The sequence below is a fragment of the Rhipicephalus microplus genome, chromosome 7, assembly GCF_043290135.1.
Source record: "Rhipicephalus microplus isolate Deutch F79 chromosome 7, USDA_Rmic, whole genome shotgun sequence".
Classification (NCBI taxonomy): domain Eukaryota; kingdom Metazoa; phylum Arthropoda; class Arachnida; order Ixodida; family Ixodidae; genus Rhipicephalus; species Rhipicephalus microplus.
The window spans coordinates 33145476-33162299 of NC_134706.1; the positions used below are offsets into that span (position 1 = coordinate 33145476).

At 46.8% G+C, this 16824-nt stretch overlaps 1 protein-coding gene across 1 annotated transcript; it reads right to left on the reverse strand.

Moving 5' to 3' along the window:
• Nucleotides 1-225: 225 nt before the first annotated feature.
• LOC142767735 (chitotriosidase-1-like) lies at nt 226-12759 on the reverse strand. The gene is made up of 6 exons (XM_075869956.1): nt 12487-12759; nt 8717-8952; nt 5096-5252; nt 3402-3638; nt 1510-1809; nt 226-471 (listed from the first exon to the last, which is right to left on the reverse strand). Exons 1-6 carry the CDS (start codon nt 12757-12759, stop codon nt 226-228), a joined length of 1449 nt encoding a protein of 482 aa, XP_075726071.1.
• Between the last annotated feature and the right edge of the window lie 4065 nt (nt 12760-16824).

The window sequence follows — 16824 nt, forward strand, 5'->3', positions numbered from 1 at the left end:
GAACATGGGCTTGTCTGGGTAACTCGTGACAACAAGATTAGCCCCAAGGGACGGCACGATTCATTGCTCACCATGCGTACAATATTGACGTAACGTACGTCAAAACGAGAACGAAATCACAAATAAAGAAAAACGGCAGTACGAGTTGAATACAAGGATGATAAAACTGAAGAGATGGTGATCGAGGCGCCGTCTTTTGGACGTCCCGAAGAAGGGACGTCTACACTACGTCTCGAGCGGGTCCTCGTAGAGACGTTTCAGGAGCGGACTCATGGCGCCCCCGCACGCGCCCAGCGGATCGTCCAGGTGAGTGTCCAGCGCGGCCAGGCACAGGCGGCCGTGACCGTCGAGCGCCATGCGAGCCAGCTTGTGACGCAGTGCTTCGGGTCCTTCAAGGGCGGCCACCGTGGAGCCGCTGCGTAGCATGCTGCACTCGCGGCTGCGCGAACGCTGCCTTGTCCAGCCGCACACCTGCGTATGCGCCCAGATGGAGGCACGTCGTGTCCAGGTATGCAAGAAGCACAGAAATCTTCCGAGTTCCGACGTAAGTGTGTTCCTCATCGGCGCTGGCAAGACTTTGTCTTCGGGCGTCAAACTCGCGCTACCTCGGCAATATTTAGCGCAAAGTGACACACGGAATAGACGGGAGGCCACCACACAAGCGCTAATGGACACAACAAAGGACACAACACGTGCGCTTGCGCACTTGTTGTTTGCATTGCTGTTTTTGCACTAATGTCCTTGCAAAGTTGTCTTTGCACCGTGTCTTTTGCACGTGTTGTGTCCTTTGTACATGCACTGGCGTACGACGAGTTCTCAATTAGAAAGGGGGGGTGCAGTATCATCACGGCAACTCGCCACCTCTTCCCTAAGTGAGCTTCGTAGGAATTGAAGTGGACGTGAAAGTTAAAAAGTAAGCGTTTCTCAAAATGCAACACTTAATGGTCCTCGGTAACCATTGTCATAATTCTTGCGCGGCCATAACCCTATGAATTAAACAATGGCGAGAGAGGTCTGAATGAGAGAAGCTGCCGGAGAAGATTCGGTGTCCCCCTGAGATGCCTAATCTTCAGATGTAAACACTGGCCGACTAATAGACGCGTCTTCTTAGTGGAATATTCGTCTCGAAATAGACAAGTCGCATTAAATTGCGAAAACCATCGCTTACTGCGCCGCCAGAGCTATAAAGTATCATAATATCCGAAATCCAACGTCCTACATCTTGGATATGATAACGATGGAGGCCGTAGCTGAGGACTTCGGAAATATAGACCATCTGGTCTGTATAGTGCACTGACATGGCACACCATACGCGCGCCTCTACTGGTTGTTGATTTTTCCTTCTACGTAATAGATCGTCGGCAGACACCAACGGCTTCACAGACGTTACAGAAATAGCGCTCCATACACTCGTCCTCTACTTTCCTATCAGTCGTTGGTACAGTGGGCATTAAAGGAAACCGCTGCCAATGCTAAAAATGCCCCACACCTGCATAGGGCCGCATTTACCTCAAAGTAGGCTGCCTTGCCCGGCGTGCCGGTGATGGACTGCGGCTCGCCGGGTCCAGCGCTGGCGCCGTCGCCCTCGCTGATGTCATCGACTATGGCGCCGACAGCCGCCGTGCCATTATCGGCCAGGCGGTACGTGACGGCCGCCAGCGAGTGCGTGATGCACAGCTTGCCCCGGTGGCCGTGGAAGAGCCGGGCCGCCAGGGAATCCAAGAGGGCGCGCACGCTCGGCCCCTGGACAGCCTCGTAAGGGCTAGCGCAGCGGGGCCACGGGCTAGATGGACCGTACAGGGAGTGCGCCTGCGAGTAATCAAGACGGTGTGAGCCGAGAAGCTACGAACTATCGCATTCAATACGTGCGCTAACATCACCCCTTAACGAGCAGTCTCCCTTTTACCAGTATAGTGGTTATAGTCCTCCACTGCCGATTTGAAGGTCGTGGGATCGAATCCCGGCCACAGTCACCGTATTTCGATGGAAACGAGATCCTAGAGGCCCATTTACGTAGATTTAGACGCACGTTAAATCACAATAGAAGGCCGAAACTTTCAACGCTCATTATGACGGGCACCTGTCATAATTGTGTCGCTCTTTTTGGATGTTGAAGCCAAGCCCCGATCACTACTACATCGTGAATTTGACATCTTAAATGCAGCTTAAGTAAAAAAGTCAGTTTCGCCGCAAGGGCGCAGGAATGAATGCGATAGCAAACAAATTGGGACGTCACACGAAGAAACACTAGCTGCTCACTTCTTCAGCAAAAACGGCCGGTGCCGCGAGACATGTGAGATTCAAGCAGTCCATGGCTGCAGCGTGAGTATTGCGATAAAAAAAAATAGGCGCACGACCACGGTCGACCACAACCGTTCGGTCAAGCGCAGAGCCGAAGGTGGGCAGGCCCACTCTGTCGAAAAGAAAAAAAAAAAAGGGGGGGGGGGGGGGCGTACCAAGCGCGCGCTTTGGCCCTTTGCGCCATCTCGTGGTTGATAGTGAACACGCCTCCGCCACGCTGAAGCAGCTCGTGGATGTGCGTGCCAACTCATAGATTAATGTTAATGGTGTATATACACCAACAACAAGCGAGTACCTCAGATGACAGGGAGGCGGAGTGAACTGATTCGTTTGGTTTTGACTGCGTTTTATCGAAGGAGAGAAGAGGGGAGGGCGATAATTTTGCGGCTTTAGACCTTTTGGCAGCCAATGCTCACTTTGAACAGCTAGGAGGCATTATTTTCTCAAGGATCGGCAGACGACTCATACTCATACCTTTGTAGCAGTCTTATCCACACTCAATTCACTTCGAAGCGATACACAGTACGAAGGTCGCTTCGCTCGCTCCTGCAGCGCCCGTGTTTCCTTGAGCTTCACCAGGTCGCATACTAATCGAGTTAGCTGCTACAACCTTCTCACAGCATTCCAATATGTTTCTATCCCATTCAATTCTTCTTTTTTATGACTACAGGTATTGTCTCATGAAGCTCCTTTTCAATGATTTTATCTCATCATAGGCCAGAACCACTTCACGACGCTAGCACTTATGTTTTTTAAGGAGCATACCGGCATTCTGCCCCAGCCATCCAGAAGTCCAGCGTTCACTCGCAATATATGAAACACCAATAAATACTCAGACATGAAAACACAATGGTTCCAGTTCCGAGTTACATAGAATAAATAAAATATTGGAGCATGGGTATAGTTAAGAGCGACATAAATGTAAGGATAATAATAAAAATTAACTTAATTATTTCACCGAAAGAGCAAACTTTTCTTACGAACAACTACGAACTTGTATCAGGAAGTATTATAATTGTTGACAATTTTGGCCAAGATATTCCTGTTCACCTTGCGATCGAAAACAACACATTTAATAGGGTGGAAGCAAAGTCTCGAACCTGGACCACGAGGAAGTCAGTCAGCTTGGCTAGCGGCGCCAACTGCGACGCCAGCTCGACAAAGTGCTCCTGCGGTGGCAAGGTCACGACGAGCAGAAAATCGCGGGGCGCCAGCGGCCGCCGCAGCAGCCGCACCAGGTCCGTCAGGGCGTGAGCGTCGCCGGCGCGGCCGCGCCGACCGCCAGGGGTAGACCAGTGAAGGTTGACACCGTCGTAGCCAAGCGTCACCAGCGTCTCCTGCGAAGCTCAAGAAGTGCCGCGGACAGCCGTTCACACGTGTGTTCACACATCGCGATTCGCACACGTGTGTTCACACATCGAGATGCGTAAAGCCCGTTCCATATGCGAGCGACTGAACGGTGGCGGTCGCGGCGATGAGTGGCAGCAGGACGTGTCGACGCGAGTTCGTTTCACATGTGCAGATTTCGCGCGATGTCGACCGCGCTGATGGGCAGCAGCAAGTCGGAGCGAGTTCCTCTCAGAGAGCGCGCCCGCTTCTCGACTCCGCTCCTGCCGTCACGTGCACACTGCGTCACTTCTTTTCGATTAGTCAGACGCTCCTGCTGCGAGCGAATTTCTCACACTCTGTTGATGCTCATCGTATACAGCGTCTAGCAGGCGCTCTAAAAACCTGTTTTGGGCTCGTGCGACGACTGCAGCTTCATTCTTGGGGCAAAATCGCTCTCATGTAAAACAGGCTTAAAGCGTATACGAAGGGAGGCTATGTGCGGGAAAACAGTGTAGAGAGTGTAAAATTATAGTGTGTGGAAAAACTTCTGCCATTATGTATATTCTTAGCAGAGCGAAGGGTTCGGGGATACCGTTCACACATGCGTTTCCACATCGCGATGCGTGAGGCATATACCGAAGGCGGCTACTTATGAGAAAAAGTGTACGGACAACCATGAACATTTTTTTCTTCGCAGGCATTCACGGTCGAGTACTGTAAATGTTCCAAATATCCAGAAAAAAATGTAATAAATCTAGTATGAAATCGATGGTTCAAACTCAAGTCCAGAGTCATGTTGGATACATATAAGTTACTTGTGATAAGGGCTATTTAACTGTTAAGATGATTAGTGGAAATGAATTGAACAAATACACTGAAAGCACTAGACTGTTTAGTTTTTTTCCTGTGAGTAACAGGGTTCCTCAATGCACGCGTTTGCCTCGGCTCGCAGGGGGCGCGCTTCGGGGCTCTCAGTGAGCAGTAAAGCTTGTAGGCCACGCTTGGAAGCCTACACAAATGGTTCACTAGCCTTTGCCATGCGATAGTTCGGGGGCGCTCCAGAAAGTGTCGAGACGACAGACGGGAGTGGAGAGGATGAGATGCGGGGGCTCGGTCAAAAGAGCTTAAAAATATATTTAGCAGCTGATTGTTGTGGCACCTGGCGGAGCAGATCTGGACCACACATTTCTTTCTACGTCGACTCCGAGATTTGTTTCGGCAGCGCTACGAAAATACAACAAATGCACGAATGTGCCTAAGAACGAGTGTCGATCACTACCAGACACCAACGTCAAGGATCAATGTACGTCTCCAATTTCTGACCCACTGTCCAGGAATATTTAAGCGCAACGCCAATCTTGATACCAATTTTGATGTTTTAACTCATCCCCTTTTGTTAAGACTATCCTAACCATCATTTCAGACTGGGCTAGTAATTTTGATAAGCTCTGTGGTAGGTACTCACCTTGAGGTCCTTGGCGAACGTTTCCCTGCGGACTTCGTCAGACGCGAGGCGCGACCAGTTGGCGTTGTCGGTGTCTTCGCCGCCCACCGTGAAGAGAAGCTGCGTGCCGTATCCTCGAAGACGAGCAACGCGGACCAGCTCGGACATGCCGAATCGCCTGCCAACGAACAAACAAAAAAAGTAACGAATACTGCCACGCCCGTTTTTATTTTTATTTTTTGCTGTACAGTCGGGCGCGATATGATGGTTATCGCGCGATGGTCGATCTGCCTAACGTCCCAGGGACGGGACGTTAGGCAGGGGCCTAGCGGCATGTCTCGCAACTGTGAAAATCAAGATCGCGCTTTCTTCACTTCCTCGTTGGCTGTCGCCCCGCCACGTGTCCAGTGGCTAAGGTACTCGGCTTCTGACCCGCAGGTCGCGGGATCAAATCCCGGCTGTGGCGGCTGCATTTCCGATGGAGGCGCAAATGTTGTAGGCCCGTGTACTGAGATTTGGGTGCAGGTTAAAGAACCCCAGATGGTCCTAATTTCCGGAGCCCTCCACTACGGCATCTCTCATAATCATATGGTGGTTTTGGGACGTTAAACCTCACAAATCAATCAAAATCTCATTGGCTGTTTTCTGATACAACAGTCGTCCCTACAACAAACTCTACATCCCTTCTCTCAATTTTGAGCCTTCCGTGCGTTGGTGTCAGGTGTAGTCTTCGCGGACTCTTATCTCAGTAGGTGATTACAAAATTGCTGGGAAAGATGTGTTGAAGCTGGTACTCGACACTGCTTTGTTTAATCGATTGATATGTAACGTCCTAAAACCACCATATGGTTATGAGAGACGCCGTAGTGGAGGGCTCCGGAAATTTCGATCACCTGGGGCTACTTAACGTGCACCCAAATCTGAGCACACGGGCCTACAACTTTTCCTCCTCCATCGGAAACGCAGCCGCAGCACCCGGGATTCAAACCTGCGAGTCAGCAGCCAAGTACCTTAGCCACTAGACCACCGGGGCGGGACAATCCTTGCTATCGCACCCGACTCTACAAAAACTGTCAGCAATGCTCAACACAAACTGCGCACCATGAGTGTTCGAGAAACTTGACGATTGCAGTGAATTGTTTTAAGATTGCGCGCTCGGCGTGAACACTAGAGATTATTCCTGAGCTTGCTCGACGACCAGTGATAAGGCTTGAAAATTCGATGAGTGATGTACTATATAAAACGGCGCGTTCCTACGGCGACCAGATTTAACGCCCCACGCTGCATTAGCCGCTATCAGTGTATCCGTGCACAGCGTGCGTCGTTCGTTTTAGTCTGAAGTTTCAGGTTCCTGGACACAGGTTCGGTCAAATAAAGAACTTCAACTAGGACACAGCGACATCTGCCTTCATCGATGTCACGAGTCCGTGACATCTGACCAATACGCCTACAAGCTGATAGAAAGGGGGGGGGGGGGGGCGTGGGAACACGATTTGTGCGCATAGTTCTACATTAGGGGTGTCTCAATATTCTACACCGCCTCCCCTACCCACCCACGTCATTCACCGGTTTGGTAGAGTTCAAAAACACATATATGCATCGCAACCGATACAAAAATCAAACGGAAGCGATGAATGGCTTCTCACAGCAACCTGACTATAATTTCAGGCTTTCCCGAAGCGTGAAGCAGACAGTTTTCTGAATGTGGTAATTTACATCGGCATTCCACGGTCGCCATTATTACCAAAACCTGCATACTCATAACATATTGCACTTTATTCAACGACGGAACAGGTATGACAGATTAAAGAGACCGACAACTGCCCACAACATGAAATCAGATGACGGCACGGATGGAAAGATTGTTCTTATAGTGACTCAAACCAACCCTGTTTTTCTCGTCAGAAGTGGATTTTATTTTTATTTCTTCATTGAAAATCGCGAAAAATGATCTGTGGCGTCTCTGGTGGCAAAAACATGAGCTATCATGAATGCCCTACAACGTGACCATGCGTTAATGTACACGGTCAACAATTTATTGATTAGTACTGATATATTGTTTGCTTCTTTATATGAAAAGATAATGTTTTAGAAAAGTATACGTATAAGCTTGCGTTAGTAGTACGCAATAAAGCGGCGCTGCCTTTGCGAGACATATGCGCAGTTCTGTTTTCGATTACTTGGCTTGGCGACGCGGTACAAATGCAGAGAAGCTCTATAGAGCCACACCGCCTCATTGTAATCGCTTGCTATTTTCAAAAACAGTTGTAAAGCGCAGAATAAACGTGGTTAAGCATAGTTCGAGGAAATCCTGCGAAATAAGAACAACGACAGCATGCATAAGCCACCAGAAAGGCTACTGGCATCGCTATCAATACTCAGCGTTGCCGGATGAAAAGGCACTACCGTGTTCTGAGCCTTTCCGATCGAAAAATACTGCTTATAATATGAGTACGAGCTCTTGGGATTAACTACTGCAGCTGTGATCACTACGAAGGGTAAGATTTCTGTCACGCAGAAAAAAGACAGAATAAAAAAAGTGCCGCCATATCCACGAAGTGAATTATGATGAGTGGGCGAAGCTCCGGAGGTAAACCATGAATCTTCCATAAATTTTACCCACTCTATTCATTACAATGCACCCCCTAGCGTACGTCACCACACTTAGTCAAATGATTGCCTTCCACCAATGACACGCGCCATATGTGACATCATTCCTATTTTATAACATCTCGCATCTTTCATCATCAACTACAAGTACCGCCGTCTAGTTTATAACACCTTGCATCTTTCCATCATTAGCTACAAGTACCGCTATCTAGTGAACACTACAAGAACTAAACGAGAAGTGGCTACATACAGGGGACGCACAGCCCACGCCTTAAGGAGATTCGCCCCTAAAAAAGTCCGTTGTCGGTCCCATTAATGGAAAGGGGCACACTTGGCATCCCCTTTCCACCTTAATGCGCACGCCTATGCGTGAGATCGTATTGACCATTCAACTTTTGCGAAAGGGCGCTGCGCATTAAAACGGTTACAATTTCGCAATAACAAAAGCACCATCCACAGTGCGAGAAGGAGCTTAGGTGAGCAAAGGTGATTTCATGGCAGTGCTTACCAGCTTTGGAGATAACCTAGCTTTGTGGAAATGCGCAGGGATCATGTTCCTAAAATTTTACGCAAATTGTTGCCCAGGATATAGTTACAGCCGAAAAAAAAATGCTGTACATGTTACCGGTAGAGACAGAAAAGGTATGCAACAATGCCACAAAATGATGATGATAATATGTGGGGTTTAACGTCCCAAACCCACCATATGATTATGAGAGACGCCGTAGTGGAGGACTCCGGAAATTTCGAACACCTGGGGTTCTTTAACGTGCACCCAAATCTGAGTACACGGGCCTACAACATTTCCGCCTCCATCGGAAATGCAGCCGCCGCAGCCAGGATTTGATCCCGCGACCTGCGGGTTAGCAGCCGAGTACCTTAGCCACTAGACCACCGCGGCGGGAATGCCACAAAATGCACAATTTTCTTTTCATTGCTTCTCTTTTAAGTTGACCTCCCAACTTCAGATTTTCAAGTTCAGATAAGCTAGCTCCACTCACAATCGTATTACACGGCACTCAAAGGGCACACCTGTCGAATCCCGGGTTCCGGTACGCCAGCCGGCCGTCGTGCAGCCCAAAGGGCGCATGGTACACGGCGTGCGTGCAGTATCGCAGCGCCATCTGCCGTGGGAAGTAGGCGTAAGGCGGCGGTAACCGGTGGGCGCGTCGGTCGTAGAAGCAGAGCACGGCACGTGAACCGTCGTTGCGCACCAGGCGCGGAGCGAGGAACTCCAGCTCGCTCGCGTTCCACGAATCTTCACGCTCCTACGAGTCGGTAATTGAACATAAGTTAATACCCGAGTTTTCTTAAAGGCTTCTTTAGGATACTTGAACACCGAAATTTTGGCGTCTGTTTGTCACACGGTTCAGATACCCGGCCAAAGTTCAAGCATTTGCTAACACCCGACAACCTTGAACTGGTGGCTGCGTTAATACTTGTGAACACTGTCGATCAAAAAGCAAATTTTATGCTTATCTGACGTAGGTATTATAGGTAGTGTTTATGCTTATCAATCTGACATAGGTATTATAGGTAATTTTATGCTTATCAATACGTAGGTATTATAGGTAGTGTCTTCGTTTACTAGAAAAAAAACATACATGCGTAATATTAATGACCCTAGTGTTTCTTACGTTGCGCGCAGAAAATGCAACGCTTTGCACGAAAAAGCAGTCTGCTGGCGATATAGTGCAGCCACCTGGCTGTGGCCCTGGGTTCTGCACAAGTTCATGTTGCTCGACGCCACCGCCAGATGGCGTTCATATCTCTTGCAGCACCTCCTGTATTTCATTAATGCCAGCCACATGCGGCTGATTCAACATAGCCCAGACGCTGTCTGAGCGTGGCCTCCGAGATAAGCCGGCGGCTGTAGCAAGACGACGCACCTTGACTGCGTGCGTATAACGTATCTCGAATAGGTAACAACGTACCAACACGGCCGATGCTGCGACTGAAATTGCCCGCTGTGCTTGGCATACAAGCGCCGCTAAACTCATGGCGAAGGATCGCCATCTCGCGGCGCCTTCAGGTGGCAACAAAATTACACTTTACCGCTGGGCGACGGGCTGGTTGGGACGGCCGTAGTAACGGCGTGCCGCCAGCGAATCTTGAAGGCCATGGTCTGAGGCAAGGCAAAGAAGACTAACGCCCTTCGACGACATTTGCAGCGAAGCACGTAGGTAAGCCCCCCCCCCCCCCCCCCCGCCTTTTTTTCTTTATATACGAATAAAAATCCCAGCGGGAAACAAGTGACCACAAAAGTCACGCAGTCCCTTACCAAAAGTCAAAAGCCATTTCTTTTCACTCGAGTCGATTGTGCTGCCACCTGAAAGCTTTCCGCGCATAACGTGGTGTTGTAATGCATCCATGATCGTCCCACCTTTCATTAAGCGACGACGCCATCAGATTAGCCTACATCTTCGTGTGACGTCGCGACGATATCACAAATCACCGTGGACCGAGACGTGAAGATGAAGTCATCACTCGGCGATTGATTTTTGTATCAGTGGTGTTGACGTCGCCACCACCGAGACCACCGATGGTTACATTTTGCGTTCCATGAGACAGGCTTTCGAAGCCATAACAACCACGTGGCCATTATGGTGTCTTTGTAGTACTTTATATAGTAGTTCAGTGGAACCTCATTGATACGTTTCCACTTAATAGGATTTTGGACTAGCAGGTGACACGCACTTGTATTTCGATAGCGATTATATGGACACTGCATACTCATTTTTGCTGTTGGTTTCGCCATGAGGTTCCATATAAAGTCCTAGCTACGATACCATTAATGGCGCGTCGTAAGAGTTATGTGCATGTTAAGAACAGATAGATAGATAGATAGATAGATAGATAGATAGATAGATAGATAGATAGATAGATAGATAGATAGATAGATAGATAGAGAGAGAGATAGATAGATAGATAGATAGATAGATAGATAGATAGATAGATAGATAGATAGATAGATAGATAGATAGATAGATAGAGAGAGAGAGAGAGAGATAGATAGATAGATAGATAGATAGATAGATAGATAGATAGATAGATAGATAGATAGATAGATAGATAGATAGAGAGAGAGAGATAGATAGATAGATAGATAGATAGATAGATAGATAGATAGATAGATAGATAGATAGATAGATAGATAGATAGATAGATAGCTTACCGAGATACCGGGCGTACCGTGATATCGGGATCGAAGTGTGCACGCGCAGATAGGTAGGGTACCCGTAGCGCTCACCGTACGCGCGCTATTTCTCTGATTAAACCTTACTATGTTAGCGTAGGTGAACGTAGTGTACGTACGACATGGCGGTGCTCTCGGACGCCCGCTTCGAAGTGATTTTGGCGTAATACTTTTTTGCAGACTAGTTGGTTCATACTTGAAAAATTGAATTGCTGCACAAACTTGAAGAAAAAACAAGAGAGACAGGAAAAGAGGGCGCTTGCCTTCGGTTAACTTAGAGGACCAAGTATTGCGGATAAGTTGGTGTAGTTTTTGAAATAGCTTCCCATTTCGAACGTGTCTAAGCCTAACGACAAGATCGATGTAAACAAATTGGCAGCATAAATATTTTCGCGTTTGGTGCGTTAATATTTATTTACTTTTATTATTACTAAAATAAAGTTGTATCAATGCTTCACGTGGTGACACGGACAGACATTCTCGTTTTCTTTTCATCGTTCTTACTTCTCAATCCTCCGATAAGTAGCGCCACCATCCCAGCTGGGGCCAATTAACCTCGTAAAAGCTATCCCGCTAAACTATAAGACGCTGTAAACAACGAACGTTTGCTACACGGTAACTCTATGCCCTTAACCTCCGATATCACGCTAATGGTAAACTATAACTGTCTAATATGCGTTACATTGGTATCGGTTCGGGTTTGGAACAGGTCCTCTGGCCCCATGGCGTGCACTACCTATGGGTACAGCACCTGTACTTATATAGTAATATATCGAGTCCCGTGAGTGTGCGCCTGGGTCTATGCTACTGCTCTTGCCTTCTACGGCCGACGCTCCAGACGCTGGGCCCTTGGTCTCGGTCGCGTCCGACGGGTGATACAACACAATAATTCACAAAACAACACAATACTCTTCAACAAATTCTAATGCGAGACATAATAGCGAAACCAGCTGATCAATGGACAAACGCGCTTACGAAAGAAGGTTTGTAAATTCGACTCGCCTCTTAGTTTGAAAAATCTACTACGATTGTCTCGCAAGGTCGTTCCTCGCTTCGCAATGACCCTGAGCGACCGGAGTGCCACTCAGTGTTGCGGAGGCGACGGCGGAGCGTAGCATGCTGCTACGCAAACTCGGGCCCTTGCCGCTGTGTCCAGGCGAAGGTAATGGGTGTGCATAGCTTACGCCAAACCAAGCCAAACATACATTTCGCTTATGATAAATAGCCTAGGAGAATCGGCCACCTGCCAATTTTAAAGGCATATTATAAAAGGCCCTTGAACTCGTTGCCCCCCCCCCCCCAATCTGTTGCCAAAAAAAATTCCTGCCAAGAAAAACGTTGGTTATCTCACGAGGTTGAGCGTATCTTTTCTGCCTTCGTTTCCGAGAGCGCGCTGCAAATACATACGGGGGAAGGTGCGATGACGATGTAGGCGATGCGCCGCGCCAATCGACTGAGAAGATGAAGATCACTTTTTTGCTTACTAGTCATCTCAAGCGAATGCATAAGGAACGGCGTGAATTTTCCCGTCCTTTCACGTGCGATCTAATGGCGCCGTAATCGGCAACGATGCCATATACACGACAAGTTTCCTAGACGAGCTCACCTTCCTCCTGAGCGCGGCCATCCTGCGACCCCACAGGGGCGCCACGTAGACCGACACCAAGCGCTGGGCTCGAGTTCGGTCCTGCCAGGGCGTAGCTGCCTCGGAGACGTCGCCTGCCTCAACATCGCTCTCGCCACCCCGGCTAGACGGGGCCGGGTGGTCGAACAACTGCTGACCGTGAACCACTGACTCGCCGCCATCACTGTCGACCACGCCGGGTTCTTGCGGCTGCTCCTCCGAGAGTTCGAACCGGCAGCCGCAGCTGCTGCTCATCTCCGACTGCTACGCCGATGACGATTCGAGAGACGAAGCTTTCATGTCGTTCCGCTTATTGTTGTTGTTGTTCTCCTATTGTTAATGGCGCATACCCACTGTGGGGGATTGGCCAAGAATCGAGTGGCTTTAAAATTTACTGTTCAGATTTAGAATGATGGAGGTATAACAGAAAGATTACCGATAGCCTATAGGCAAGTGTGGTGCTTAATGTAATAACTCTCTCGTGTTCTTCCCACTTCCACGGAGATGATGATGATGATGATGAACCTTCAGCTTTGCTGGCACTCGCCCACAAAGGGGGATCGGCCAAGAACCGGGCGGCAGGATCATCAAGTGTGCTAAGTCAGGCATTCAGGTAGTCTCGTAGCCATAAATAATATCAATAGGCTAACAAGGTAACCTTTTTGTTGCCATTATGTACTCGCACACAGCAGAGAAAACCTCCCTGTGACTATATCCTAATGTAATCCCTCCGAAGGATAAGATTAGTTCCACGTTTATTTTTAAACCTAGCTTCTCAATTGGTTGGACCAGGTATCTTTTCCTTCTATAAGCCTATCGTTGACAGGATAAAAATAAATGATCTAATGATCCCGATTCCTTGCAAAAAGGACACAACGGAGATGCTGTTAGTCCAGCTTTATGTAGGCAGTAATTCAGATGCGGAATTCTGCATCGTAATCTGGTGATTGTAATTTCTAATTGCCGAGATATACACCACTGTTTGTTCCAGCAAAATCTTACATGTACGAATTAAGTCTCTGACTTTATCCAATGATAATTTTTCTATTTTTTGTGCAAACGAGGATTTCTATATCTGAGTGCTGTTACGTAGGCGAAATCAGGTAAAATAGGTAAGAGTGGTCCGCTTAAACATGCTCTGGCTAACGACTCTGCCATCTCATTTGGATAAATCCCGCAGTGACCAGGTATCCATTGCAAGTGAAATTTATTCAGGTTCGTTGGTAATAAACTGCTAATCATACTCAATAATGTCAAATTTTTTCCTGTAGATAGTGCAGTGCATACTGAGAGAGAATTGGTAAGTATGACCGCTTCTGATTCGCTTGCAGGAAGTTTACGAAGTGCAAGAATTATAGCAAATAATTCAGTGATGAATATAGGCGTGTAATCTGGTAATCGAACTGAGAAAGACCAGTCGAGAGAAGTACAGAAGATGCCTACTCCAGCCTTTTCGTTCAATACAGATGCATGCATCGCAACAATGTTGTTTGTGGACAGATGAGTCAAGTAATCTCGTAACCGATTATCTCAATATCGAAGGGGCAGTTGTTTCGCATTAGAGGGGAAAATATCATCAAATTTAGTTTCAAGTTTTGAATTAGGCATCTTCGTTATGGCAATCTGATAAATATTTACATTGAGAGGCTCTAGCAGCGCTTAGACGAATCTAATCTGAGGGGAGTGTAGTCTAGACCATTGTGTTCCAACGAATGCGGTTGGTTCTTGAATGAAAACGTAAGACGCTTGTCGAAGAGGTGAATTGTATATTTTTAAGAAAGTTTGAACAGTAAGTATTCTAAGCCGAGTTAACAAAGGTGGAAGACGCGCTTCCACATACAAAACATTATTTGCCACAAATTTGGGGAGTCTGGGACACAAGCGCAAAGCCTCGCTTTTTAATAATATTAATTGTCTCATCTTGTAAGCCGCGCTGCCTGAAAATAATACGCACCCGAATTCTATAATAGGCTGCATGTACATCTTGTACGTCATTATCAATGAACTCCTACGCAATCCTATTTTTCTGTTTCCCAATTTTCGTAACCACCCCAAGGCACGTGACGCTTTACAGCCAACCTCGTCTATATGGCTTTTCCAATTTAGCGTCCTATTATATAAGATGCCTAGGTATTTCAGGAAATTGACCTGGGGAATGACCTCGGTACAATACATCAAAGAAATGTTGACACGATCCTTAAAAGAGAATGGAAGAAGCGCACTTTTTTTTACGTTTAATGACATATGGATATTGTCAAGCCATGTTTCTATATAGCATGTTAATGTAATTCTGTAATGCCTGATATGATGAGTGCAGATCACTGTTTGTTGCGAAAAAGGCAATATCATCTGCATACACGTAAATTTGAATATCCTGATGGGTTGGAATGGAACGCAGTAATATGTTGAATAACACCGGGGATAATACTGAGCCCTGGGGTACACCTCGTGTCTGCTTATATCTTTTAGAAGAGCATCCATCCAAGAAGCAATAAAATTCACTGTCTTTCACGAACTCTGTAATCCATGCTAAAGTTCAGCTAAAGATACCTCCTGGAAATCACAATCCACCCTTAATTTCACCATGGACTTTGGCATAATTGTCGTAAACCTGGTTTGCAAGCCTTTAGCAATATTTTCCAAGAAATCAGAGAGTTCGCGAGGAGACATAAAGGTGGAATGTCTGCTTTCTGCCTGTGGAATCATTCTTCCCGCACGCAAAAACCTGAAAAGCATTTTCTTATTTTAGACTTAGACAGATAATTAAATTTATTCATATCGTAGTCTTCTTTTGCTTTGCGCACTAGACGCTTAAAATCAGTGGCCATGAATTTATAATCACTCCAATTTTCGGAGCATTCGTTAATTAACAGCTTTTTGCAAGCCGCTTTTCGCTTTCTATACCCCCTGACACATTCTAGATTCCACCACGGGCTAAGAGATCCCGCTGTGTTCGAGTTTACAGTAAACGTGAAATTCTTTAATGATCGTTTCAACACCGCACATAGATACATAGCCCTAAGGTCTTCCTGCATTTTCTCGTGAAAAGTTAACGTAGATTTTAAGTCTTTTTGTAATTTAGCATAATTTACGAATGATCCAACTTTCCCTGCCAAACTGAACCTCGGGAACTTAGTTTCAAACGTAATGGGAAGGTGGTCGCTGTTTGTAGCACAATCTAATATATTCCACGAGGATATGCTTAAAGTGGAGCTGGAAAATGTTAAATCAAAAGTCGATTTAGAGTTACCTCTTACAAATGTAGCAACGTGTGAGTTCAAGCAGGAAACGTCATTATCAAGCGTCTATTCTCACAAACGTCTTCCGCATACATCAGATTTGAAGCCCCAAGACACATGGTGTGAAGTGAAATCACCCCACAGTACTATTTCTTTTCTGCATGAAGCTACCATAATATCGAGGCATCTTGTGTCTTGAACTCCTGCAGGAAAGTATACATTTGCAAAAGAGAAAGGCGAGCAGTCTGGTAGTGTTACGTCTAACACCAGAATTTCGTAATTCGTATCCATACACTGATACGATATCTTGGCTCTGTAACTAAATTTAGTTGATATTAAGAAAGCCAGACCGCCACCTCTACTCGGCCAATCCAGCCGGATTAATCGATAATTTTTCATGTAAAATTTTTTACCGTTAGCAAGCCAGGTTTCCTGAATGGCAATTATGTCGGGAGAAATTAGCGAAGAAATATATTGTAAATCTGTAGTTGCCGACCAAATAGACCGCACTTCCACTGCAGAATTCTAGGGAACCTATTTTGATGTTATACTGGCAGAAGAAACTGCCTGATCCAGAATATCTTTTTTCAAGAAATCATTTTTTGAAAGGTTCTCACAGAAGTCTTTCTCTGACAAGTATTTCTTGGATTTTGGGTCCTGAGAAGACTTTTTAGAAGAGGGAGATCTGTTACGTTTCAATGTTCTTAGAGATTCTCTGTCCATATCTGTAATGTCTCCTGAATCATCTGTCACAGGTTCTGGCTCAGCCTGAACTCTATTTTCCGAAGGTCCTGCTTTCGGAGAGATAGATCTATGATTGACTGTCTGATTTTCCTCCTCTGTACTCCTTGAAATAAACAGAGCCTGCGAGTCCCGATTTTGCACAGAAACTGTACCAATTATCTGTGTCAGCTGTTGTGTTAACATATCAGCCAAGGCTCCCACGGAGATCTCGAGTCAAATGGGCCACTCGCCGACGGTGGTGATGATGGCGGTGACCACAGGCGTGCGCAAAATTGAGGAGGACGCCAAATTTCACTCCTGTTTTTGAGGCTGAGCTCATGGCTCTTATTTTGGCGCT

Excerpts from the sequence above, each read along its gene's own strand:
- LOC142767735 (XM_075869956.1), bottom strand. The coding sequence starts at position 12,759 with ATGAGCAGCAGCTGCGGCTGCCGGTTCGAACTCTCGGAGGAGCAGCCG. Across the intron at positions 8,953-12,486 it reads TGGCCGCGCTCAGGAGGAAG|GAGCGTGAAGATTCGTGGAA; the intron begins GTGAGCTCGTCT and ends ACCGACTCGTAG. Across the intron at positions 472-1,509 it reads GCAAGGCAGCCTACTTTGAG|GTGTGCGGCTGGACAAGGCA; the intron begins GTAAATGCGGCC and ends GCGCATACGCAG.